General features: G+C 45.7%; 1 protein-coding gene across 11 annotated transcripts in view; it reads left to right on the top strand.

Moving 5' to 3' along the window:
* Positions 1-24,586, top strand: part of ZNF384 (zinc finger protein 384) — a 30,119-nt gene extending 5,533 nt beyond the window's left edge. For 4 of the 11 annotated variants that reach the window (XM_056339600.1, XM_056339597.1, XM_056339596.1 and 1 more), the window contains 9 exons: positions 807-877; positions 1,021-1,261; positions 1,611-1,941; positions 6,810-6,887; positions 14,120-14,344; positions 14,989-15,171; positions 16,000-16,078; positions 16,950-17,108; positions 17,274-24,586. In XM_056339600.1, the coding sequence (XP_056195575.1) occupies positions 812-877; positions 1,021-1,261; positions 1,611-1,941; positions 6,810-6,887; positions 14,120-14,344; positions 14,989-15,171; positions 16,000-16,078; positions 16,950-17,108; positions 17,274-17,549 (1,638 nt within the window). In that variant the 5' untranslated portion in view covers positions 807-811 and the 3' untranslated portion in view covers positions 17,550-24,586. The remainder of the gene's footprint in view (positions 1-806; positions 878-1,020; positions 1,262-1,610; positions 1,942-6,809; positions 6,888-14,119; positions 14,345-14,988; positions 15,172-15,999; positions 16,079-16,949; positions 17,109-17,273) is intronic. The other 7 variants (XM_056339595.1, XM_056339601.1, XM_056339594.1 and 4 more) reach the window with 4 other exon arrangements.
* Positions 24,587-25,142: the final 556 nt, after the last annotated feature.

Raw genomic sequence — 25,142 nt, 5'->3', positions numbered from 1 at the left:
TCTCACTTGGAGATAGGGTATCCCAGGAGCAGGCGGTCAGGTTATTTTCCCGCTGCCTGGTCTCATTGGACGAGAGCAGAGGATCTTGTCTGTCAGGAATACTGAGTGATTCTTCCGGGTTGCTTTCGAGAGTGGGGCTGAGGTGGTCAGCGCGGTGGGCAGCAGGAAGTTAGGAGCATTAATTTTGACTTCTTGGTCTGCTGTGGCTGTCTGTTATCTTGGGCAAGTTTTTTTCCCTCTCTCTGCCTGTCTTTCTTCCTGTGTAACATAATGCTAATGTCCCCTTGCTGCATCTGGGTCCTTCATGTTGAGCTGGGGTGAAGGGACAGGCAAGGTCCAAAATTTTCAATGCTTGTGGGGTCAGACTGTCTGAGACAGTGAAAAATGGCTTGCAGCAGTATTTGCCTGGTTGCAGATGGCGCAGACTTCATCATTTATGCCATGCATTTGGGTGGATGATAATCGGGGAATTCTGGAGGTGTTCTGGGTTTGTAGTTAGTCCTGGTTTTTGCATGGAGGACTATTGGGCAAGAGGCGTTTGAGACTGACCCAAACCTGTGGGAATGTCAGACACCTTTTTCCCCTGAAAATAATTTTTGGATTTGGGCAGAGCTCAAAAGTGGGGAGAAGTTAACGGCTCAAGTAAGATGGGGCAGATTAAGGAACTGTCACAGCATTAGACTGAGTCAGTTCCATGTTGGAGTCTCCTTGGGTTTAATGTTCTTTTTGTGTGTGTGTCTGTCTGTCTGTCTTCCTTCTCCTCCATTCCTCTTCCCTTCCCCCTTCCTCTTCCCCCCTGTGCCCAGCTAGGATGGAAGAATCTCATTTCAACTCCTCCCCGTACTTCTGGCCGGCAGTGCCCACCGTCTCGGGACAGGTAAGACGTTTTTTCCAACCTATTACGCTGGTCTTGCTTCTTTTTAGAAGTTCATGCATGTTTCTGTTGCGCTTCTTGCCCAGCCAACTGCTGGGAGAAGCTGTGCTGGGGTATTCTAAAAGCTGTTCTTTCCATCCATTCAGATTGAGAACACCATGTTTATTAACAAGATGAAGGAGCAGCTGTTGCCCACAGAGAAGGGCTGCAGCCTGGCTCCCCCCCACTACCCTGCCTTGCTGACAGTCCCCACCTCTGTGGCCCTACCCACTGGTATCTCCATGGACTCAGACACCAAGCCAGAGCAGCTGACGCCGCACAGCCAAGCCCCTGTGACTCAGAATATCACTGTGGTACCAGTGCAGTCTGCTGGGCTCATGACAGCAGGTAGGGGACTCCAAACACTTCAGCAGCTTGTGAAGGAGACTCGAGGGTGGGGAGGACAGGGGGATCCTGGAGCATCCTTTCGGGCTGTAGATTATTCCTAGCCTTATTGATGGTGTGGACTGCCATGGCATGCTTTCACCATGAATCTCTAGGCACTCCATACATCCACCCTCTGTGGAGATTTGACTTCCAGCAGTGGAGACTAGGAATGTGTTGGGGAGGGTGAGCTACTCTTCTATGTGTGTTGTAGTTAAAAATTAGGTGTATAGAGCATGTGTCTGTGAGATAAGGAGGTTGGACATAATTAGAGATGTAATAACTGACTTTCTCCATCTTTCTTCATTTGCAGGTCCTGGTCTGGTGATAACTTCCCCGTCAGGTTCCCTGGTGACCACAGCCGCCTCTGCCCAAACCTTTCCCATCTCTGCTCCCATGATTGTCTCTGCGCTACCCCCTGGCTCCCAGGCAGCCCTCCAGGTGGTTCCTGACCTGTCCAAGAAAGGGACAACCACCCTTTCTGAAGGTGGTGGGGGTGGCGGGGGTGGGGGAGTTGCTCCCAAACCGCCCCGGGGCCGGAAGAAGAAACGATTGCAGGAGTCGGGGCTGCCAGAGATGAGTGACCCCTTTGTGTTGTCAAACGAGGATGATGAGGACCAGCACAAGGATGGCAAGACATACAGGTGGGGAGCGGAGTTAAACCTTGACTGTAATGTTGCATGGGGATGGGGGTCTATTTAATCTTTCAAAGGATTACATAGGGAAGAAGAGATCTCTGCCTTTTCCCTGTAGAGTCCCTGAGTAGAGAATCTTTCAGCTGCAGAAAGAGTTGAGTTTTCTCTCTAATCAGGAGTGTTTACAAGCTGGTGGGCTGGCCCAAAACTAAGGATCTCCTTCGTAGTGAACGAATTGATTTTCTGAATTTACAAATGTTAACGTTACTAGTTTAGTTAATGACAAGGATGTTTTGGCGGCTAAACCGTATCCTTGATGCCACAGCCAGGTAGTATGGCTGCTGTACTGCAGAATGCAGTGGTCTGGTGCAGCTGGAGCACTTTTGGTGTAGCTGAGAGCCCTAATGTACCTGGGTGCTCCCGAGCTAGGACTCCAGTCTGTCCAGGGTAAAGACTACAGACTGGAGGCACACAGGGCAGGAAGTGAACTGTGGTGATAGTGTCTGCTCCTGTGTGCATTGCCCCTTGTGATCTGCTATTTCAGCATTCCCAACAGACCAGGAAAAAAATAAGTGTTTCTGAATTATGTGTAAAGGTGTTCCCGAGCCCTAAGGGTATCACAGAAGAGGGGGGAGAGTTCTGAGCCCTGAGATTGGTTTTCTGAGCTTGGAGGGATGTGGTTTGAGTTTACATGTGAGTGGTGGGAAAGGGAGAGATTAACTAGGAGGGAATACTTAAACCAGAGGACAAGGAGTGTGGGTCTTTTCGAGAGGGTGGGAACCGGACAGAGCTGGCAAGTGCTAGGGAGGAAATGTGGTGGTCTGTCTTGGTTGAGAAGCAGGAGCACGTGTGAGTGATTTAACGATAGGTGTTTTGGGGGGATGATTAAGACCAATTGGGGCAAAGCAGTAGCCAGACGGAAACAGAAATAGAAGATGGTCCCTTGTTCTTCTTAGTTCCCTACTGTGTGGCCACGATTGTGTCTCCGTTTCCCTTTTACCATCCTAGACCCTTGTTTTGGGTTGGTTTTTTTTGGTACAGGTTTAGTTCTGTTTCTGGAATTTGGTCATAACAATACAAAGGCATCTACACAGAATCAGTGCATCCACCCCAGGCACTGTTTCATTTTGAACTATAGCATTTTTCAAGTGTTTACATTTTTAAGTCAATACAGTTGAATGGGTGCAAAACCAGATCTTGGATTGGCCTTTTTATTCTCTTATCCAATGTCCCAGTTCTTCCACTTTGAAAATATAATCAGCGTATGGCGAAGAGTGGTGGGAGTGTTAGGTGGCTTGCTATTTGTAATCCCACCATTTATTTTGGGCCATAGCCACAATTCCACACTACTCAAGCTGCTTACAGTCTGGGTTGCTAATTAGGTTGTTAAATATGTATTTACAGGGGACACAATTGGCAGTGAACGCTAGAATTAAAGCTGAACCAAGGCTTTAATTATAGCTCCTTGTTTACTTGTAAGTTTGAAAAAAAATGCCCAAGACCAGGTGGAGTGACTCAGCAGAAACTTTATGAACATGCATAGTCTGTGTAGCAGCTCATGCAAAAGACTTTGCAGGGAAAAACCAAATGAGTTTATATGTAGGAACATGTGATCAGGAAGATTTCCTGTCTTCACATTTAGTCTGAGGGTGGTACCCTCTGCCTCTTCCTTCAGCCCCCATCCCGAGCAGGCCTTCCTCTGAGCAGTGCTAAGGTGCAGGGTAGCTAAACTGAGGTTTATTGAAGACCACCAAGGAGTACTTCTGCCCTCCTTGGGAGTCTCTCCTTTGGCTGATGCTTTCTATGTGCAAGTTTGGAATGGAAAATGATTGTTGAAAAAATAAAGGGGGATGGTATCTTCTCTTGGAGCCGTGGGAGAGAAAACCTCCGTGAAATACGGTTAAAACTGTTTCTCCAAAATATACATATGAATAGACTTACAAGTTAAAACTTTGAGGAATCCTGTGTTCCTTCTGTATTCTAGAGGATGATTTGTGTAGTTCCCATTGCTACAGTATGTAGACATACCCTAGCTAAATTAAGACTGTGGGTGAGGTTCCTCTACTCCTGCTCCCTTCTCAGATTGGAGGAGCAATTGCTTGTGGTATTTGTATGTCTACATTTGTATGATTTCACTCATTCTTGTGATGATACACCAAGGACAATCTAGTCAGATGTCTGGAAGGAGTTGTACTGTATTGATCAGTATGACTTTTTAATATTTTTTTTAATACTCAGTTCCTAAAGCCTGGGATTATTTTGTCACATTTAATTATTTTTTGGGTTTAAGTTTCTTTTTGCGCTCTGTGCTAAGTGCCTGGGCAGGTGGCTAATTTCCATAATTCCAGACTCCTAGCGTGTTAGTGAAGATGGAGTAAGGCCTTGAATGGGCAGCACAGCAAGGCAGACTTGGAAGGAATTGGAGCACAAATGTGATACGCATATTGCAGCTTATCCCATTCTCTACTGAATGTAGAGATTCCTGCTCCAGCAAATGGCAGCTGTTTTGCTGCTGTGTCATCTCTGGAAGTGAATTAGTAGTCTGCTGTGAAAGTGGTGGAAGAATCTTTGTGACTAGCTTTTTCTTTGTAAGAAAAGGTGTGAGGCTTTTGCTAATGATCATGTTGCTTGCAGAACTTTGACATCTAGCCTTCGGATTAGTCTGGCAGAGTCGTTGGTGCTTTGCTTTGTGCTGTTAGAAGAATGCTTGCAGCTGCAGGGGACAGCATCTGACCCAGTCCTGTGAAGCATCTTCCTTCCTGAGTAATGTCACTTCAGTCTTGTCTGGATTCATTGTCAGCTCTTTGTTAATCTTCCCTGACATCTTCATAGAATTTACTTTGTAGAAAATGAGATCGGCATCAAGAGTCCTTCTAGTAAGATGCTGGCAGTGTGAAGCACGTAGCTTCCTTTCAGTACTTTAAAAGGTGCTGAGGAAGAGAGAGCAAGCACAGGTCCTGGAGACGGTAGTATTGTTTCTTAGTGCTGTTTTGGTGCCTGTACCTGTACTTTTGGAAGTTCATGGTGTGATACGATCAGTGGACAAGACTGATGAAGTGGTTCAACCTCTCTGGGACAGATCATCAGTTCTGTCTCCGACAAACAGCTGTCTAAGCAGTTTCTTCTTTGCAAGAGGAAGAGAGCTCTCTGTAGGCGTTGCTTGGTTCCAATATTAAGTTTGTCAGGGCTAGGCCACATACCAGTTTACAGTCTGGAATGGTTTTGCAAGCTGTGCTTTGGAGCCTAGGATACCAGCAGAAGGGCTGTAGGCTTGAGAAGGGCCTTGCCATCATACTGTAACCAACAAGCTCTCTCTTCCCCACCACTAATTCTGAGGTTCCCTCCTTTCACTAGCTTGTGGGAGCAGCAGGCGGTTTGGGAGACAGTAAGCAGCAGAGGGACGTGGGAAGCTTCTGAGGTGAGTCCAGGGTGCAAAAATATACAGAAGCCATTGAAGGCTTATCAAGAAGCATGGCTGAGCTGTAGAAAGTGAAGAAGCTAGATGGAGGGCCCCATTTAGTGAGATTAGGTACACAAGGGGAGCCAGTAGTCTGAACACAGCAGGTGGGCATGTTCCTTGGCCATGTCTCATTTTAAGCCTTTTTTTCTGCCCTGTGCTGGGTTTAGCATTGCTGTTCGGTGAATTTCCCATGGTTTTGAATAGATTTGAGATCTGGTGGCTGCTTTTTGTAAGCCACGTATATCTGTGAAAATATGGTCAAATTTGGCCAACTTGTAAGCTTGGAAAAAATCTGTTTTCTCTTTCTCTGAGTTGCTTTATAGTTTGGTAGTTGCAAATATTATATCCTCTCTGGTGTTTCTTGAGGCTTTGCATGACTGTGGGCACTGACCAGACTTGCCACAGAAGAGGTGAATACACTCGTAACTTCTCTCAGTTTCTTTTTGAGGCTGGACTACACGTGTACCCTCTCTGCAGCGATGAGCATCTTCTAGGCTGGTGCTGAAGGGCCAAACATGCTTTTCCTTCAGTCACAACTGCTCCTCCTTCTGCTTCAGAAGGGAGTCTTTTGTGCCTAGCATTGACAGTGACCTCTCCTCTCTGATGGGCGCAAAGGCAAGGTGTGAGAAAATGTAGTAGGCATGAGAATGAGATACGGGCAGCGCCTGGAGCTGGTTGTGTCCAGGGAGTCTGGAAACTTGGTAGAGCAGAGATGGAAATCGGAAAGGAGGAGAGACAAAATTGCCTACAAACTAGGGAATGTGGCAAAGGATGTGATGGGGAGCCTATTTGCAAGGGAGAGATGGCACAGAGAAAAGACACAAAGGGCCAAGACTGGGGGGAGGAGGAAAGAACCAGATCTGCTAGGGGCTGGGAATTGAGGAGATATACCTAGAATTAGCAGAACAGATGGGGACAAGAGCATGGGATGTGGACAGATAGAAGCGTGGAGGAGAGGAGATGAATGTTATGTAGTTGAGGGAATGAAACAGTGCACAGCCACTGCAACAGAGGATAAAGGGGCTGGGGCATGTGGGTAAAGAGCTTGGGGCTGGGTCTTGGTGCAGGAGAGAGGGGATTGTAACAGGCCAGAAGGATAAAGGCAAAAGGGGAATGAAGCTTGAAGTGTCAGGCAGAAAGTGTCACCACATTCCCTCCAAAGCCTAGAAATATTAAAGCCAGTACTTCTAAATTTTGCTGTGTGTCTGATGTCAGCACAAGAATGTGACCATATCTGGCAAAGAACCTCACCCCCTCTAAGGCCAGAGGAAGGTGACACACTACTGTTGCTGTCATTTATCATCCTAGCTGCAGTGGCAGAGGTCTGTGCAGTGGATCTTAAGATTGCTGATGACCAATGTGGGTGTCAGTATGATGCCACATGTTGGAATTTCTGTTTGCTTTTTTTAACAAGTAGTTCCGTGAGCAGCGGAACTAATGAAGCCTGGTTTCCAGCGGCTCTCTCCTGTGTGGATTCTCTGATGTCTAATCAAGGGTGAGCTTACTAGCCTTTCCCTCAGCAGGGGGCTCCAAGAGGGTCTCTCTTCTTTCCCCACCTGCGTATTTTTATGAGACTTGTGATGATGTTAAGATCCTTACCGTTTTCCAGATTTGGTTGAAATTGGCTTATAATCTCAAAACTCTTAAGGCGGACAGGTGCACATGCACATCCACATGCACACGCAGTTTGTACACATAAGCTTTGCTTTTGTATATGAATGCTGTGCTTGGAGGTTAGCAAATGTCAGAATTAAGACTGACCACGTGCCTCAGGATATAATAAGGTAAAAACTTGCATTATGGTAAGTTCTCTCCCTTCTGCTGAGATGTTGTAACTGTGTATGTGTGCGTGTGCACTCTCAGCTCATCATAGTGCCAAGCAGGAGGAATTAACGGTGGAGTTCTCTAGTCATGAGTTTTAATTTTAGCACATGTTACTTGCATGTCAATGGAATGAGTGTGTGCAAGAGAATGAGGGAAGCAGTTACAGTTTCAGCTGGAGAGAGAGAGCTTCGAAACTATTCTGTTGCACCTCTTATCTGATCCTGCCTTAATTTGGCCCCATTGAGTCAATGCACTTTGATACTATCCTTGATTATGTGATTATGGTTATCATGTACAGGATGGCCTGTCAGGGTCCTGCATGTTTACTCAAAGAACCTGAAAGGAGTGTTCTATTTAAACAAAACCACAAACAACAACCAAAACCAAATGCATTGACATGGGGTTGCAGAATTGAGAAGGCCTATTTGGGGAATGCATTTGACTGCTAATCTGAGGAACAGTGGATTGTGTTGCCTCTGCCACAGATTTGCTGTGATATCCTGCAGCCGTGTGGTACAGGTCTGCAGATAATCTTGCCTCGAAGCGTGTGCAAATGCGAGTTAGATCTAGTCTTCAGTGGATTTGCATTTGCCGCAGGCTTAAAATGACCACAGGCAGTTATCCTGAAATAATTAACATTTGGTGTTCCCAAAACTGTAATGTCTTCTTAAGTATCGTTGAACAGTCCTCTGTTACATGTGAGATCCTGTTTTGCTTTGTAGAAAAGCATTGCATCTCATAGCTGTAGCGTAGAAATCTATAGGAGCTGTGATTTGAATGTATATTATATGAGTTTTCCTTTAAAGGCAATAGGTATCAGTTTGGGCACCCAGAATTGGTGGGTATGTCTTGTCTTACCGTGTTCTGCTCCTCTGTCTTTTATCGCTCCCTTCCCTTAGAAAAAATAACCCAGGGACATGGTGGGGCTAGCTGAGCGCTTACGGGACGCTGACACTTTGGTGGTGGGCACAACAGACGAGTGATTCTGCTTCATGAGGTTGGAATTGCACGTGGTCGATGGGCTTTGAGGCTGTACACAGAGTGGTGGTGAAAATAACGGAACACTTGCTTGTTAAGTGTCTGTCTGTGCAACATAATAAGGCTGTGGTTCTGTGGGAGCAGTCAATAAGGCTGTATCAGAGCGCACCTGCATTGCGGAGCCAAATTATGGTGACATTGACAACCTTAATTCTGGCATTTCCAAATTTGCTAATGCTTTCTCACAGACCTTTTGTATCATTTTGAATTTAGCTTTTGCATGTTATCACTATACTAGGAAACACCTTACTGTGTTTCATTGTTTTGTTGGTCTTTTTTGCTAATGGTGACTGATTTCAAAAATCAGCAGGCAGGGGTTTAGGCCTGATGTTCAATGATTTGGAGGTCAACAGAAAGTCACAGCTGATAATTTACATATAGAAGCAATATTGTTGGATAGCTAAAACAAAAAAAACCAAACCCAAACCATATATATGTATATAGAAGCTTTATGTTGTTGCTAAACTGAAGCTATTCAAGCAAAATTATTTTAATACAGCCCAATGGAAGACTTAGCCTTTTGGGTTGTACTGTGTGACTTCTCCAGCAGCCAGGGACTGAGGCCTAGGTGTTGGGACACAGTGGGAAACGCTGTCAGACAGAAGTGTCCTGTTGGATACCATTGAATGGTTTTGATCTAAAGATAAGGAATATGAAGAAACAGTATCCTGGAAAGCAATAACTCTGAAAAAGACTTTTAGGAATTAAGTGACATTATGTGAGCTCCTGGTGCAGGGCTGTGACAGAAGGGGGTAAAGGCGACTGTTGAAAGCCTAAATGCTGCAGTCGTTAAAAGAAGACGGACAACTTGTGTAGCATGCTGAAATACCACAAAATTCTGGGTCTGGTATTTTTAAGATCATTCAGAAAAACGGACAAAATGCAGGAATACTCTCAAATCTGAAAACTGGAAAAGTGCTTTATGGTGAGAGTGTTTAAAAACACTTGCTGCCTTGCCAGGGCAGTATGCTTTTGTGCAGCCTCATCAAGCCACCAAAATGACTGAAGGCGTGTGGAAATAAGATGACTGAGATCTCTGAGCATAGCTGATAGACTTGATAGCATACATGCCAGTAGTGTAAATTGGTAAATGGAAGCATGATGGTAACTTTTGAATCGGAGTTGATGCTGGGTGTGGAAGCAGAGGTACAATGCATATGCTTTCATTTGGCATCTTCATACTTGCTGGCTTTATTTAGGTCTTACCTGAGTTTTCTAGCTGTGTATCTTGGATGTTAGTTCTGTCGCTTTCTGCCTTTACCAAAATCCTAGCCAGAAAATGTTTAACTTTGCCATTAAAAAAAATTCGGGGAATACGAGGGTTAAATTAGCATTTATCATGAACTGTGCATCCATTATTATGCTATGCTTGCGTTAGTTACTTCATTAACTCTGCATTGCAAAGGCAGTACATTTCTTTCCTTGCTAAATGAACTGCTGACTCTGACAACCTAAACTTATTCTTATCATCGAGTTTAACTTCAGACCTTCCTGATTTGAATTTTTTTTTAAAAAAAAAATTGTGGTCTAACTTGTATTTGTAGCCTAACAGAAGGAGCAAGGGCTCAATTAACTTCTAAAACTAATATCAGTAGATACTAGGAATTTGAATTCTCATAGCCGTGTAAAAGCTTACATAGTTTTCACAACTGATAGTGATTAATTAAGCACTTGACTGAAAAATGCTGTTAATCCACGTTAGGCAAATTTTACTATGAGTTGGTATTTCAGATGGTATTTTATCTCATAACATCATCTGATGAATGAGGCGGAACATTCCATGAAAAGTGGAAAAAAATATGGCACTGTGTGCCACAGAGCTGTAGTCTCGTTGCTATAAGCATCATTTTGTTTATGACTCATCATGATGACTTTCATATGGGAGCAGAATTAGAATTGTACATCCACCTTTTACTGGCATTTCATGATTTTTGAGGGTGTCTCTGTCTTCTAACACGAGCATTCTCTGAACGTCTTTATTTTCCTGCGGATTCCCTATGAAAAGAAAGGATTACAAACATTGGAAGGGGTTACTTTTGATTTCTGGCATATGGCTGGGTACTAAATTAACTATTTATATGAACCTCTGTGTTATTACGAATATGTTCTCCTAGGCTGTCTAAATTTGCAGTGCCATAACAAGCAGCTGTAGGGATGTTGTGTCACACTGTCAATGGGAATGCTGCAGTCATTTCCTATAACTTGCTCTCAGAAAGAATACAGTGAAAGTAGTGGTAGTTTAGAAGCACAGTGGGGAGAAAAGATTAAAAATGGATATTAAACAGAGGGAAAAAAATCAATTATTTCATATAGCAGGTTTTCTTCATGGTTGGCAAGGAGCACTCCCAACTTTTCTTCTCCCTAGCCAGAAGAATTTCACTGAAGTAGAACAGTAAAATGCTGCTACTGTCAGATGCGGTGATCTCATTATCCATATAGATTTAACATTTTTTTGAATCCATATTTGCCCACTAGAGGGCTGATTGCTTCTTCCCCTTTAATACTTGATGTTGTCTGAGACAGAATGTGAAGCCCTTAATTAAATGGATCGTTTGTTCCCTTGAAAATGCCTGAGACCACATAATACAAAACTCTCTGAAATGCAGCTTTCTGCTATATTCCAGGGCTGTTTTTAACTCATAAGGCTCATGAATTTCTTAATGCTACATAGCATTCCTGCCCTCTCAGGGCTGATGCTAATTAGATGATTGGAAAATGAGTCCTTACAAGACTTTTTTTTTTTTTAAATGTTGTTTGAAAAACAATACTGGAACGTTTATAGCTGCTAAATTCAGACAAGAGGGGTTTGTTTTTAGGGGTGGGTGGGTTGGGGGGTTTGCTAACTGTCAGATTTATCTTCCATTTTTATGCAAGTGTCAGAGAGGTTTTGAAATACGTTCTTTGTAATTTTAATCCAAAACTGGAAAAGGACGCTCAGTCTGTTTCTCTTCATTAAAGTTTGTTTTTGGGAATTTCTGACCTGAAAGCAGATACCTGACAAAGCAAATAAATACAGGAATGGTTGCACAGAAGTTATGGAAAGTAGATGGCTTTATGGCACTGCAGATCTAATGCATGGGACTGCTTAGATTTGATGACATAGTAAAGTACATGAATTCTTCAGAACAGACTAAACTGTTTAAAATATATTGTCATGTGTACAGCACAGAAGAGATTAGTGCCCAGCATCGTATTTAAATGAGAGCAAGACTTTTGGAAAGGTACTTCTCTCAGAAAGGTAGCTGGATTCTCAGAATATTGATTGTAGGGGCCAAGTGATTGAGACCATACTATAGCCTCCGAGTGTTGTTCCAAAGATGCATTATTCTCATGGTTCGAAAGATCCTGTTTCCCCTTGGATTTTTTAACTTCTACAGTCAGTTATTGTTTCTCATCATATACCTTTCTTTGCTCATAAAACAGGCCCCTAGTAATTGATATTTTTCTCCCTGCATAGATTTATATGGGTATTGACCAAGCTATCTTTTAAGCCTGTCTCCAAACCTAGACTGGGCTCAGTGAATCTTTACTGCAAAGCCGATTTTCCACATGCCATCATTCTTCAAGTTTGCTGAACTTGTCTGAGTTTTTCAATAATTGCTGCCTATGTGGACTTTACAATTAGACATGCTGCTGCAAGAATAGTCGCACCATTCCAGTTTACAAAAATGATACCTGCTTTTCCCTTGATGGGGGGTTAGCTAATATGGTTAGCCGTATTAGCACAGCATCGCACTGGGTGCTTGTTCTCAGTTGAGTGGTTCATTATCGGAGGACCGACGGTGTCCTTGGACAACTGGAACAGAGTTCAATTGAGTGTAATGGAAGGAAGCGTCTGCTGAGAAAGAGCTTGATAAGAGTCATGCGTGGGAGTGTGCCCTAATGGTGTGCATTAGCAGGGGACTGGACTTGGCGACTCAGAGGTATTTTTCAGTTCATATTCACCTCAAAGTTTTTTCTAACGTTGCTGCTTTCAAGGATACAATCCTTATCCCGTAAGTGTGACTCGTTAACTGCAAAATGCATACGCTGTATTCAGGTCTAGCTTTAAACATTTTGGAAAGTCTGGGACAAACTGTACAGGCGTTTGGAGATAGTTGGGTTTATAAACAAAGAGTGACTTTTAAAAAAGATGATTCTGATGTTCCTTTTGACTCCTTGCATCCCTAACAGACCTAGGGATAAACAGCCAAATTGCTTCTGTGTGTTGATTCCAGAAGGGATCGTTGTGCGTGTGCAGGGACTTCATGTAAGGCTGTATCTAGTGTGCTTGTTCTGTTAAGGTTTGCGATTAAAGTGGATTAAGAGAAAGATGAAGATAGGAAACATGGGAGCAACTGTTAGAGACGATAATGATTGTAAAAGAACAGTGATGGAGAGGAAAGAATGTAGTGACAGGTGTGTGGTAGAGTGCTGGCTCGGGAGGCATGGCTTCCAGTTAAATGCTTTAAAATCAGGCTGTGGCTTGGAAGGGCCTGTGGAAGTTAAGGTAGGTGCTGGGTAAATATTACCTACATGACATACGCTAATCGGACTGCACACTTCATAAAGCTTCTGGCTCCAGCGTAAATAATCACAACAGTAGATGCAATGAAGTATCTTCCTGAAGACCAGGATCCATTCTTTGTGGCTTGTAATACCTGCAGAGGCTTTTGTCACTGAGCAGTTTTGTAAACACTTGTAGAACTTGAGGAAATTCCCAGACAAAAACATAAGTCAGCCTGCTGTGAAGGCTAAATTCATATCAGCCAGACTTCTGGGTGGCATTCTTTTGTTCAAATGTGGCCTTGGAAGTTCCAAGTGCAGGTTCAGTTTAGTCTTGTTTAATCAAAAAGTCTGCAAATGGAAGAACTAAGTTCAGAGAAACCTTAACTCTGCCCCTTGGTTGGCACACATCGGGGGGGGGGGGAGGGGACGGACGGACCAAAAACAAACCAGCAAAACAGTCCGGTAACTTGGATGCAGCTTCTGTCTCTCTGTCAAATTATCAACCACAAAAGCTTTTACCATCTTGAATTGTGAAACAGTGCAAGCTTCTCTTAACAGCCTGGTGTCATGATGGAGGAACGGTTTTTAACAGCAGCATCCATAGCAGATAGATGCCAACTGCTTCTTCCTGTTCAAAGAGTCTGTGTTACCAAATACGTTTCTGATCATTATGGGAACAGATGGATCCAAACTCCTAGACAAAACATTTTGCATCACATCAGTAAGGTTGAAATGATGAAAGCCCATTAGACCAGTGAAATACCACATTTAATATCCAGAGTGTCTTTGTGAGACCCACTAGGAAAGCAGCACTGCTGTTATTCTTGGCATTTTGTATTCTAAATACTCGAGTGTCTCCTCCAGAAATGGGAGCAGAGTTAAGTGGGTTTGGTCATAACTGCTTTTGCAGACTTTGCAGTACACGGAATTAACTTTTATTATGAAGATGAACCTTAACCTGGAACTTCCAGGTCTTCCAACCTTTTTTTTTGACTGAAATAAATCACGGATGAACAAAGTGTTTTTTGTCTGGGAATTATTATTCCTGTCCCCTTCGGATCACTGTTGGAAAATTTCCAGAGCGCTGCCCTGTCTCCCTTGTAAGCCTAATAAATCAACATCTTTGGTTCTTCCAAAACCTTTACTTGTCTGGCTGCAAGGTATCGTTTGGTCTCTGCCAGTTCCTAGCTTAAGTTTCTCCCCCCGGGACTGGAGTACTTGCAGCCAAGCACAGTGTCCTGGGTGAAACCTCCCCAGAACCATACAGTGAGGAAACATCCCTTCTTCACTCAGTGTGGCAGACCCCATCCAGTTAGTTGGTACCTGTTGGGGCTTGCCCCCGTGTGACACTGTCTCTTCCCCTCGCCCCGGTCCCAGGTGCCGGATGTGTTCGCTGACCTTCTACTCCAAGTCGGAGATGCAGATCCACTCCAAGTCCCATACGGAGACAAAGCCACACAAGTGTCCTCACTGCTCCAAGAGCTTCGCCAACAGCTCCTACCTGGCCCAGCACATTCGCATCCACTCAGGGGCCAAGCCCTACACGTGCAGCTACTGCCAGAAGGCCTTCCGCCAGCTCTCCCACCTGCAGCAGCACACACGGTAAGGGCCGGAGGAGGCTGGGGGCCCTCCGCACTGCATGTTGCTGTCGTCCCAGCATGCTGTGAGCACCCTCCGTGGGCGGCTGCCTGGGGACTTTTTTCCGCAGGCTGGTCAGGTCTCGTACACGACGAACCGGCAGTGGTGGTATCCGACGTGTGAGACTTGTCACTTGCTGTGAGGGGCTGGGTATGCGCAGAGGTTAGCACTGCTCACCCTAAGGGGCGTCCGCAATGGAGTGACGCTTTCTGACGGAAGGTAGGGCTGGTTGTGTCAGTGTGAGAGTAGAGTGGGTGTAGGAGGACTGTTCCCTGTCACCCCAGCATAGTTCTGCCAAACGTCTCAGTCCAGGCTTGCAGCCCCACTGCTGTTTCAGCCGTAGGCTTCCCACACACAGCTCCGCCAATGCCCCTCAGTCCAGACTCTATAGTTCCTCTCTCTGGATCCTCCCCCGGTGCAGACAGACCATGGTCTCTTGAATCCAAGGGGAGCATGGTTTGAGACCGAGCGAGCTCGTGCCGTGTCTGGAGTTCCTCCATGTAGCAGATAGCGTGGTGCTGTCCCACCCCCTTTGTGCCCTCATTCCATCAGCACTAGCCAGATGGCGGTCATGTCCAACTGCTGCTGCTCCTCCTCCTCTTCGGCAGGATCCACTCCAAGCTCCACACGGCGATTGTCAAGCCGCACAAGTGTCCTCACTGCTCCAAGAGCTTCGCCAACACATCCTACCTGGCCCAGCACCTCCGCATCCACTCGGGGGCCAAGCCCTACACCTGCCGCTACTGCCAGAAGGCCTTCCGCCAGCTCTCCCACCTGCAGCAGCACACACGGTAAGGGCCAGAGGAGGCTGGGGGCCTGGCCCTGGCCCCCCCGCGCTGCCGGCATGCACCTGTGGAGCACGCGCGCCAAGCATGCGGGGGGCGGGCGGGGAATGCGGCCGGCTGCACCCTCAGAAGGAGGTGACCCACCAGAGTGGACGGAGTGGAGGCTGCGCAGGAGACACTGACCACGTCAGGGCTGAGGTGGGCACATGCTGTCCCTGGGGATCCTTGGTCTTGCACCGCGGGGGGCACAGAGAGAGAGAGCGATAGAGAGAGAGGCATTGGCCGTAGGGGATCACAGCCTGGCACCACGGGGGTTGGACTGAGTGTGTGGAAGCTTCTCCTGGCATTGCAGGGGGACAGGGACAGATGAACACTGTAGGTGATCTCAGCCTGATGATGTAAAGGGAAAAGCATTGGTGTGTCTATCCTGAGAAGGAACCTGCTTGCTTGGTACTGCAGGAGCAAGAGAACAGACTCTTCTTGGTCATATGGGACTCCTGGGCTTGGAGCGGGGAGCCTGGACCTCCAGACCCCTTCCCAGCCCATTTTCAGGTGGCCCGTGTGCCAAGCTGGCCAGGCGTTCATAAGCTCTTGCTCCTCAGTCCTAGTCACTCTCTGAAATCTGCTTGACTGCCTGTCTTCTCTGACTTTTGTAGCTGGACACAGGAGCTGGGCAGAGCTCTCTTTGTCCAGATAGAACAGCATCTGGAGGCAACATCATCCCCTTCCCTGCTCTCCTGAGTGGCTGTGAGATTTGATCACAGCATCAGGCCCTGGCAGTCTGCCCTGCCTGCCTGCTCACTGCCTCTCGTTTGTGCTCTTCCTCCTCAACAGTATCCACACCGGGGACCGACCCTACAAGTGCGCTCACCCTGGGTGTGAAAAGGCTTTCACCCAGCTCTCCAACTTGCAGGTAAGAGCCTGGACTTGTTCTGCTCGCTGGTGAGGGTGGCAAGGGTGGCTGTCAAGTGAGGGGAGAGGCTACTTGCCCTGTGGTGGAGGAGATGGAGAAATTGGGGCAGCTGGGAGGAGAGTGAAGGAATACAGAGAAGCTGTTGGAGCCCTGGGAAGAAGTGAGATTGCTGGCTTTTGTGGCACTAGTGATCCAAAGAAGTCGTGTAAACAGTCACATCCTGTAAAATTGTAAACTTGGCTTGAAAGCGGTGAGACCTTGGTAAAGTTCCTCCCATCTGTGCCGCAGAGTTTTTTAGCTTAGCTGGGGCCAGGCTTTTGCTAAAGATCATGCAGAGTGAAACCTAGATATCTGATTGCGGGTTTTGTTTGTTTTACAATGAAATGGAGGGCATAAGAGTAGGGATTTAGGGAAGCAGAGGTGGTGTGCCCTGTTGCAGTGTCCTGGAGGAGGGTGCACCAAACGGCAGAGAGCTGTAAATGGCTGTGAGCAGTTAAAGCAGATCCTGCCCTGAAGGGCAGTGGCAGATGGGGGGAGCAAGCACGTGGTGAGGCAGAAGAGAGAAGAGGAAAAGACTGAGAAAGGATTGTGTGGAGACTGAGAAGATGGAGGTTGTGGAGCGTTAGGAGACTCTGCTCTTTATGTGCCTGGTATGCCTCAGACAGAAAGGCATCTGTGGGGAAGATGCGGTGGGCTGGAGGGAGAAGCTCTGTCCCCTACACCAGGAGCCAGGCATACCTCTCAGCAGGCAGGGGCACAGGGAGCTTGGAGCCGGGCTGGAAGGGGGTGTCGGAGGTAAAGCCTTCGCCAGTACTAATACTCGCTCCCTTCCCTGCACTTGCTTTTTCTCCACCCCCCTGCTGTCCCTCAGTCCCACAGACGGCAGCACAACAAAGACAAACCTTTCAAGTGCCACAACTGCCACCGTGCGTACACGGATGCTGCCTCGTTGGAGGTACACCTGGCTACACATACAGTGAAACACGCCAAGGTCTACACCTGCTCCATCTGCAGCCGGGCCTACACCTCGGTGAGTGTTTGCTGCGCTGGGGGGTAGCAGAAGCCAACGTGCTTCCACGGGAGTAGCTCCTCCAGATCCAACAGGAGCAGCCCCCTGAGCTGTTGTGTCCCTCCCTGTTGGTTTTGGCTCTTGCGAACGCCATCCCCTCCTCTCACGCCGTTCTTCCCGTTGCAGGAGACGTATCTGATGAAGCACATGCGGAAACACAACATCCCTGACCCACAGCAGCAGGTGGTTCAGGCGCAAGCCCAGGCCTCTCAGCAGCAGCAGCACTTCCAGCCACAGGGTGGAGGGGCGGCAGGGGGCCCTTCTGGAGACACTAACCAACCCAACCCTCCCCCCCAGTGCTCCTTTGACCTGACTCCTTACAAGACTTCAGAGCATCACAAGGACATCTGCCTCACTGTCAGCACCAGCGCCATCCAAGTGGAGCACCTCTCCAGCTCCTAGAGAGACCTCAACCCAGGGAGCAGAAAGCCTCTTGTGCATAGCCTGCGCCCAGGGGCACCGCTTGCGCAGCGGCTCTCCTCGTGCAACAGTCTCCGGCCTCTCCTCCTGCAACAGCCTCTTCTGGCCGTGTAACCCTGTTCATGGCAGCCCCTTGAACAACAGCCTGTCTCAAGGGGGTGCTCCTTCTGTGCAACAGCCTGCCTGGTAGGAGGATGCTTCCTTGTGCAAGAGCCCCTTTCCTGTGCTGGGATCACTTCCTCATGCAAGAGCCCCCCTTTCAAACCCAAAGAAAGGCCCCGGTTTTGCCTTCTCTCACTGTAGGATGTGTATGAAGGGGGGGTGCATGTCGAGCCACGCATGGTGGATGGGATGGAGAGACGGTCCTTGTACGTACAGGGGCTCGGACACATGTTTTCAGCAGGCCACAGAAGAAAGTGGCAGGGTTCACAGCTGGATGGGATTCTTTGAGGATTTTCTTGAGTGTCTAAGGGAGAAATATCCATTCCTGTCCCTCCTGCTTGTGAAAGGGAGGAGGGGTCGCTCGTCCTGCCCCAAGGACTGGATGGGAGAAACCTTCTCCCCAGTGGAAGGTGAGACCAGTGAGGGGGGAGAGGTGAGGCATGTTCTCTGGGCCGGACAGGTGCTTGCACTGCCCGAGGGCTGTGGAGTATTGCACTCTTTCTCCTCCCCTGGTGGAGAGCAATAGAGAGGAGTCTGTCTGAACTGGCTGCTGCCTCTCTCTCCCAGCTGTCTGAGCAGCACGATGGCCAAGGCCCCGTAGGAATGTGGGTTCCTGCTCATTGCTCTTCCTGCCTGTTGTGGATGATGTCCTAGCAGCTTGTACTCCTCCTTCTCTCCCTCCTGCTTCCCCCCCCACCTCCTCAGAAAAGCCTGCAGGCATCAACAACAAACCAAAAAGCAACTGGAGGGAGGGTAAGAGACTGCCAAAATAATCATCACCTTTCTCTCTACTCCCTTTCCTGAAAGGCGGAACGACAGCAGTTCTGACTCTCACACACCTGTCCTGCCCCCAGTTTCCCAAAGGGAAGGAGGAGGAGGAATAGACCAGTCTTTTCAAGGAGCCGGCAGGAGGCAGGGAAAGGCTAGCTTCTCCTGCTCACCTCCCAGCAGAGCGCTCTCCCAGGCTCCCTCTTGCCAAGACGGGCTGGACTCACATGGCAGTGGTGGCCTCTTCTGGACCCTGGTCATGGGAGAGAATCCCCAAAAGGTGGACAGTGGAGAGAAGGGGATGAAGATCCCCACAGAGAGACCAATCTAATGAGAAGAGGGAGCCAACAAGAATAAACTGAAGGCCCCTTGAATTTATATATATATATATATATATATAAATATCTATTCCCCACCCCGGCCCGCTCTGTCCTTGCTGTAACTGTTTCTATCTCTGTGTTTATAAAACGCATTATCCTGGCGAATTTTTATTTTCAATCTGTTTGTTTTTCCCTTTCTCTTCGTCTTCAATTCTCCTTCCCTTTTTATTTTATTGGTCCACATGACTACCAGTCTTGTGTGTCACTTGTTAGTTTCTTTGGATCATGGAGGCTGACTCGGAAGAGAATGAGAAGGCAAGGGAAAAAGCATGTGTTGTTGGGATTTAAAATCAATCACCCACCCAAAGCCTATAGAATCTCCCAGACTTCTGTATGAACAACCAATAGGGGCTGCTTTTTTTTTTTTTTTTTTTTTTAACCACCTTGTATAGAAATAAATTGGTGTAAAAGGCTCCCTGAAGGTGCTGCTGCAAGCACCCTGCCCCTGTGATGTGTGTTCCTTCCCCCTGCACCTGACCACGGCACGAGCATCGTGCTGCTGTGGGTCCCGAGCAGCTGTGCGGGCGGACACGAGGGTAGCACATCGAGGGTAGCACATTGCTGCCCCGGGGCAGACTTACGGTCCGTGCAAGGGAAGCGAGGAGCTCTGCCCTCTGTGCTCTGCCCTTGCGGAGCCTGTGGCAGAAACTTTCTTTTCTTCTGCGTTTAGTCACCAGGGTTGGCTGCAAATGGTTGGAGTGTTCTGTAGATCCATAGGTTAGGTTAGAAGAAGCTGTCTGATCTGACTCCTGCTATTCACAGGTGACATTTCAACCCATTTATCCTATATTGAGCCCCAAGAATTAACATGTGTTTGATGTATGTGTTGACAAAATGCATTGGCTTGATTTTGAGGCACTGGGACACAGACAATCCCTTCCATTGGTAGCCTGCTGCAAGGGCTTCGTGTTCTCGCTGTTTAAATATTGAAACCTGATTTCTCCTTTGGATCTGTTTGGCTTTGGCTTCCAGTTTCTAGTTCTGGATATGTCCATCCCGCTGATAAAGACAGCCTTAGAGCACAGTGGGGCTTTTTCCCCTGGACTGGTATTTAAACACTGTAATGTCACTTCTCAGTCCACTTTTTGACAAGCTAAATGGATGGAACTGCTTAAATCTTCCATTGTAAGGGATTTCCTCCAGCCCATGAATTATTCTTGTCTTTTCTTTCTACATCTTGTACAATTTTTCAGTATCTTGTAAAAATGTTCCTTTCAGAATTGAGTGTTCAAACCCCAGTGCCATGGACAAGGTCCCCCTGCCCTTTGCCTTAAGTCTGCAGAGGATTGCGTTCGTCCTTTTCTCGCAGCATTATACAGGAGCTCGCATTAGCTTCTTGTCTGGTGTGGCCCCTGGATCATCCGACGTCTCAGCTTTCCGTGATAGTAGTTCCCCCTTTCTACAGGTGTGGTCTGAGTTCTTGCTTCCTAGATACTTAATGTGAGGCTGTTTGAAGTCCAGTTTGTGTGAATGGACCTGGCTTCCTGATGGACCAGGTCACAACGCTTTCCCAGTTTTGTCGCCCACAAACTGTATCAGTTGTTATTTTTTACTTTGAGGTCCAAGTTGAAAATGCTATATTGCATCTGACCTACACTAACTTGAAAAGGATCATTCAGTGTAACTTTTTATTAGCTTATTTTTGAGACTTGCAGGCTAGGCATTTCTTAATCCTCTTAGTATGTGATTATGTACAGTAAATCTTTTTGACTTATGGTGCTAGGTCAATGCCTTACAAAAATTTAAGTATGTTGCACCTATGCAGTCCCCTTTGTTAAACCAAATGTATAATGATGTCATCTAAGAATGAAATTAAGGTTTGGGGTTTTTCTTTCCTTTTTTTCTACAAAACCTCTATTTCATAAAATCTTTGGGTTAGAGGTTTTATTTTTCATTCACTAATTCTTCATCTCGACAGCTTTTCCATAATTTTGGCATCGAGTCATTTTATTTGCCTTTTGGGAATACTGTCATGAATGTCTTAAGGTATTTCTCTAATATCCCAAGTTTAATTAAAATTGGAATCAATGGGCTAGAGAGCTTGTTAGTGAACTCTTTTAGGATTCCTGTTTCTTTGCTGGCTTAAAAATATACATCCCTAGTAGACTGTCTGTTCTCCTGCTTTGATACTAAGGTACTGGATAGAAGTTGCTATTTTCGTCTGACTGCCACATCCCGTTTCTTTCTGAATATGGAATTGGAAGTATGTGTTGACTGATTTTCCTGTTCTGTGTCACTAGCATTTTCACCATTTGTGTCTAGTGATCAGTACTATGAGTAAGATTACTTTGTTTATTTTTTATTTAAAGAAAGGACGATCCAAAACCCCTTTCCTATTACCAGTAGTTCTGCTAGCCACAAAGATTTCCTTAACAGTTTTCTCTATTTTATAATGTCTAATTTATGTCAGTTGCTGTTTGGCCTTCCCCTTTTCCACGTGTTAAGTTTCAGGGTTGGGTGTGTGTGTGTGGTGTTTTAATTGTTTCTTGCTCACACTTTCTCACTGAACCCAGGATGAGCTTTTACCAAAAGTTTTCCTCTTTCTTGATTGTGGAATTTGGGCTTTTTTGGCCACATAGTAAGTTTTTGTTACAGAAGACTTTAATTCACACTTTTCTGCCTTACTTCTTTTTTCTCATGGACAACCTGCTTAATAGTTTTGCTCACCTTGGAAATTAGCACAGACTCAGGACAGGTTTATTACTGCCCGTGGCTCTCCTCTGCGTGTCCGTATTCTATATGGACAGCACAAAATTGCCAGTTTCACTCAAGTTATTATCTTGTCTTGTATCTATCACCTTGAAGTGTGAAAAGTTGACTTGTTTTAGGTGCAGTGTCTTGTATTAAGAAAGCTACAGTTTTAAAAGTTGGAAAGATGTTTTGCCGACTGGTTAAATTCCCTGGGGAATGGCTCACAAGTTAAAATTCCTTGCAGTGGTTTTTCATTTTGTATGTTAAAGGTGCTTGAAATCACCTTTCCTCATCCCGGGTTTGACGTGGTGTTTTCTAATGGCTGCTATCCTTCCCCTTCTTGGAATCTACTGCCTAGCATGGGGATCCACATGTATTTTCAGGCTCTACAATTCTTGTGTTACCAGTTATTTCAAAGGTATTACTGCTTGTGTTTGTGCAGTTTGCTGCTGCTCCTATAGCTTTTACTGTTGCCCAGGAAGAAATTGATGTTTTTTCACTAAGGGACTTTCCCATCGAGTTTCAGAAATGCCACTTTGTTCCAGGCTTTTTTTTCTCATAATCAATGAGAATTTCTTATTTCTCTGTTCACCCAGAGTGCTGTTGCTGGTGTAGAAGTAATTGAAGATACCTTGCTCTCATTATCTTTGACACTTATTTGAGTTTGGATTAGGTCTTCTGTTTGGATTCCCAAGGCTGTTTAACATATTCAGAATGCTTCAGGTGGTTTAAAAAGTATAGTTGCTACCTGCGGGATGCAAAGTGTTGTATCTGTACAGAATTCTTCCCTGTTGAGATGAAGCCCCAGGTTCCACAGCCTGCAGCTTTTCAGCTTTGTGCACTCAAGGCAACAATGGTTTAATTATTGAACTCCCACTCACAAGAGTGGAAGATCCTCTAACGAGATCCCATGGTCCTTCCTTTTCAGCTCCCTGAATTCTTTGACCCTGCATTTTCTTTGTGATGCCTGTCCATTTCTTTCCGTATGTCTGTACCCAAGGAGACTTGACAGCAACTTTGGAGTTTTGTATTAGGTTGCATCTTGTATCTTTGCTGGAAGGTGGTAGCGCTTTTTCTTCTTGTCCTTTACCAAATTGGTTGTCTGTTCTTAGCTGGATTTTGCAAATTGTTGTTGCTTTAAAAGGAAACATCACGTAGGCTGGAAATCATTTAGAAAAGTCGCCCGCAAACAGAACTGAATCTCAGCCGTGACTAATGATAGTATTGCTGGTCTATAATTCAGTTAAATCTTGAAGAAAGATTTAAGACTTTGATAATTTAAAGCCTTATGGTTAATCAGCCATGTCCCTTTTTAAGAGTTTTTTTTTGTTGGTTATCACTGCCATGAAAACTGCCATTCTATTTTACTCCTTTTTTTTGTTGTTGTTTTAAATCCATAGGGTCTTGTTATAGCTTTGTTCAGTACATTAAAGTCTTCTGCTATAAGAACTCTTTTTTTCTCTTTTGTAATGAATTACAGGCCATGATCAAGTCACTGTATTCATCTTTCCAAACAGCTAAAATTAAATTCAGCTGGTTTAGGTGTCTCACAATAAGGCTTGGCTGCATCGTGTAGTCCTTACCTGTTGCCTTTCTTTTTCCCTTATGAACGGCCAGGCCAGGCTGTGTAGTGCTCAGCTGGGAGTCTCGCTGCATCAGGCCTAGACGGTTATCTTGAGCCTCCAAACTTACATTGCCATAAAAGGGTATGTAGTTCTTCTAATGAGATCTTTTTCTTTAAATTAAACCAAATAGCATTATGTTTCTCTTCTTAGCTGAGTGCAACCCCGATCAATTACACTGTGATTTTATCAAACCAGTGTTAGGTTAACTGGCTTACAGCAACCTGGATGATCCCATTTACTTTTCAAATACTTTTTTTAAAGTATTTTCTGGTCTTCTGGAACACGTTCAGAGCTCCAAAGTTGTTTGGAAAAGAAAGCCCATCGCTTCCATCTGCTTGCCAGATAATTCTTTTAAAATTAATGATTGTCAGTTTCTAGCTATGCAACTCCTAGGATGTTTTATTGAATGGGTGGAACTAAACTTCTTCCTAAATCTCATTGGCAATAGGTAATATTTCATTATTTCACAGATTTGTCTACATCATCCAACTTTCTTCCTAATATAGAATATAATTATGAGATTCTGCCTGTCTTCTATATTTTTATTGATTATTTTATCATCTTTATATCAACTAAAGGATATATATCATGTTTAGGATTTTCTTCTAATACTTTGCAGGTAATGTACCCAAAAGCTGCCGAAGTTTACTAGTGCAGTTTCAGAACATAGAATGAAATTGCTCTGTACGCTTCCTTAACTACAAGATAGGTACCTGTTCAATCGTCATTTCAGGTACAACAGATTAAATTTGTGTGCATGGTTTCTTGTTTCTGTATAGTAGAACACCAAAGTACTAGAGAGATGTAGTAACTTGGTCCAACAAACATTTCGATTTCATGTAGTGTCTGTGTAATGAATGGAAAAAAAAAACTGCAAGAAAAGAAATCATGACACCAAAGAACTAGAGTCTATGCCTAGTTTTGCTCCTGAATTAGGGTATGTTGTTGGAACGTGGACACAGCTATAATTTGGGGCCTTTGGCATCCTTTTTCATTTATAAAGCTGATTAACCATCCTGGGGGCAAGTGCTGCAGATCAGTTGCTTGATGTTTGTAAGAATGAAGTGTGGGTACATCTAGTCTTTCCTGAAGAGAAGGAAATACAGAGCAGGCACCTCTGAACAGAGAATGTTAAAGGGTGGGAAGAGCTGAATTTGTACCTCTACAGTAAAAAGGGAACCAACAGGACTCTGAAGTTGTAAGCCTCCTGCTGGTGTACATATAAGGATCCCTCCAAAAGCGCTGGCCTTTACCTTGTGGTCCTTGGACAACATTTTTAAGAGGTCTGTAAGGTAACTGAAAAGCTGGAGGCTTAAATTTGGTATGCAGATGTTTACATTTACAAGGGAAAATACACAGGCATCTGTAGATCAATAAAGGTTGAGAACCACTACTCTAGATGTTGTGGTTTAACCCCAGCCGGCAAGAGCCCCACACAACCATTCGCTCACTCCCCCCGCAGTGAGATGGGGGAGAGGATCAGCAGGGTAAAATGGAGCTAACTCGTGGGTTGAGATAAAGACAGGTTTAATAGGTAAAACAAAAGCAAAGCAAAACAAGGAATTCATTCACCACTTCCCACCGCAGGCAGGTCACGCCATCACTGATTGTCCCCCCCCTCCTGCTTCTTCCCCCAGCCTTATATGCTGCGGATGATGCCGTATGGGGAGGAATTACCCTTGTGGTCAGCTGTCCCCACTGTGCCCCCTCCCAGTTTCTTGTGCCCCTCAGCCTACTTGCTGGCGGGGCAGCCTGAGGAGCAGAAGGGGCCTTGGCCCTGCGTAAGCGCTGCTCAGCAGTGACAGACATCCCTGTGTTACCAGCGCCGTTTCCAGCACAAATATAAACCACAGCCCCATACCGGCTATGGTGAAGAAAACGAACTACCCCAGGCAAAACCAGCACGTTAGACTGCTTCAGTAGGCTGTTCTGCTTCCCTTTGTGAGATG

This window comes from Falco biarmicus, chromosome 5 (genome assembly GCF_023638135.1).
Source record: "Falco biarmicus isolate bFalBia1 chromosome 5, bFalBia1.pri, whole genome shotgun sequence".
NCBI lineage: Eukaryota > Metazoa > Chordata > Aves > Falconiformes > Falconidae > Falco > Falco biarmicus.
This window is presented reverse-complemented; position numbering and strand designations above follow the sequence as displayed.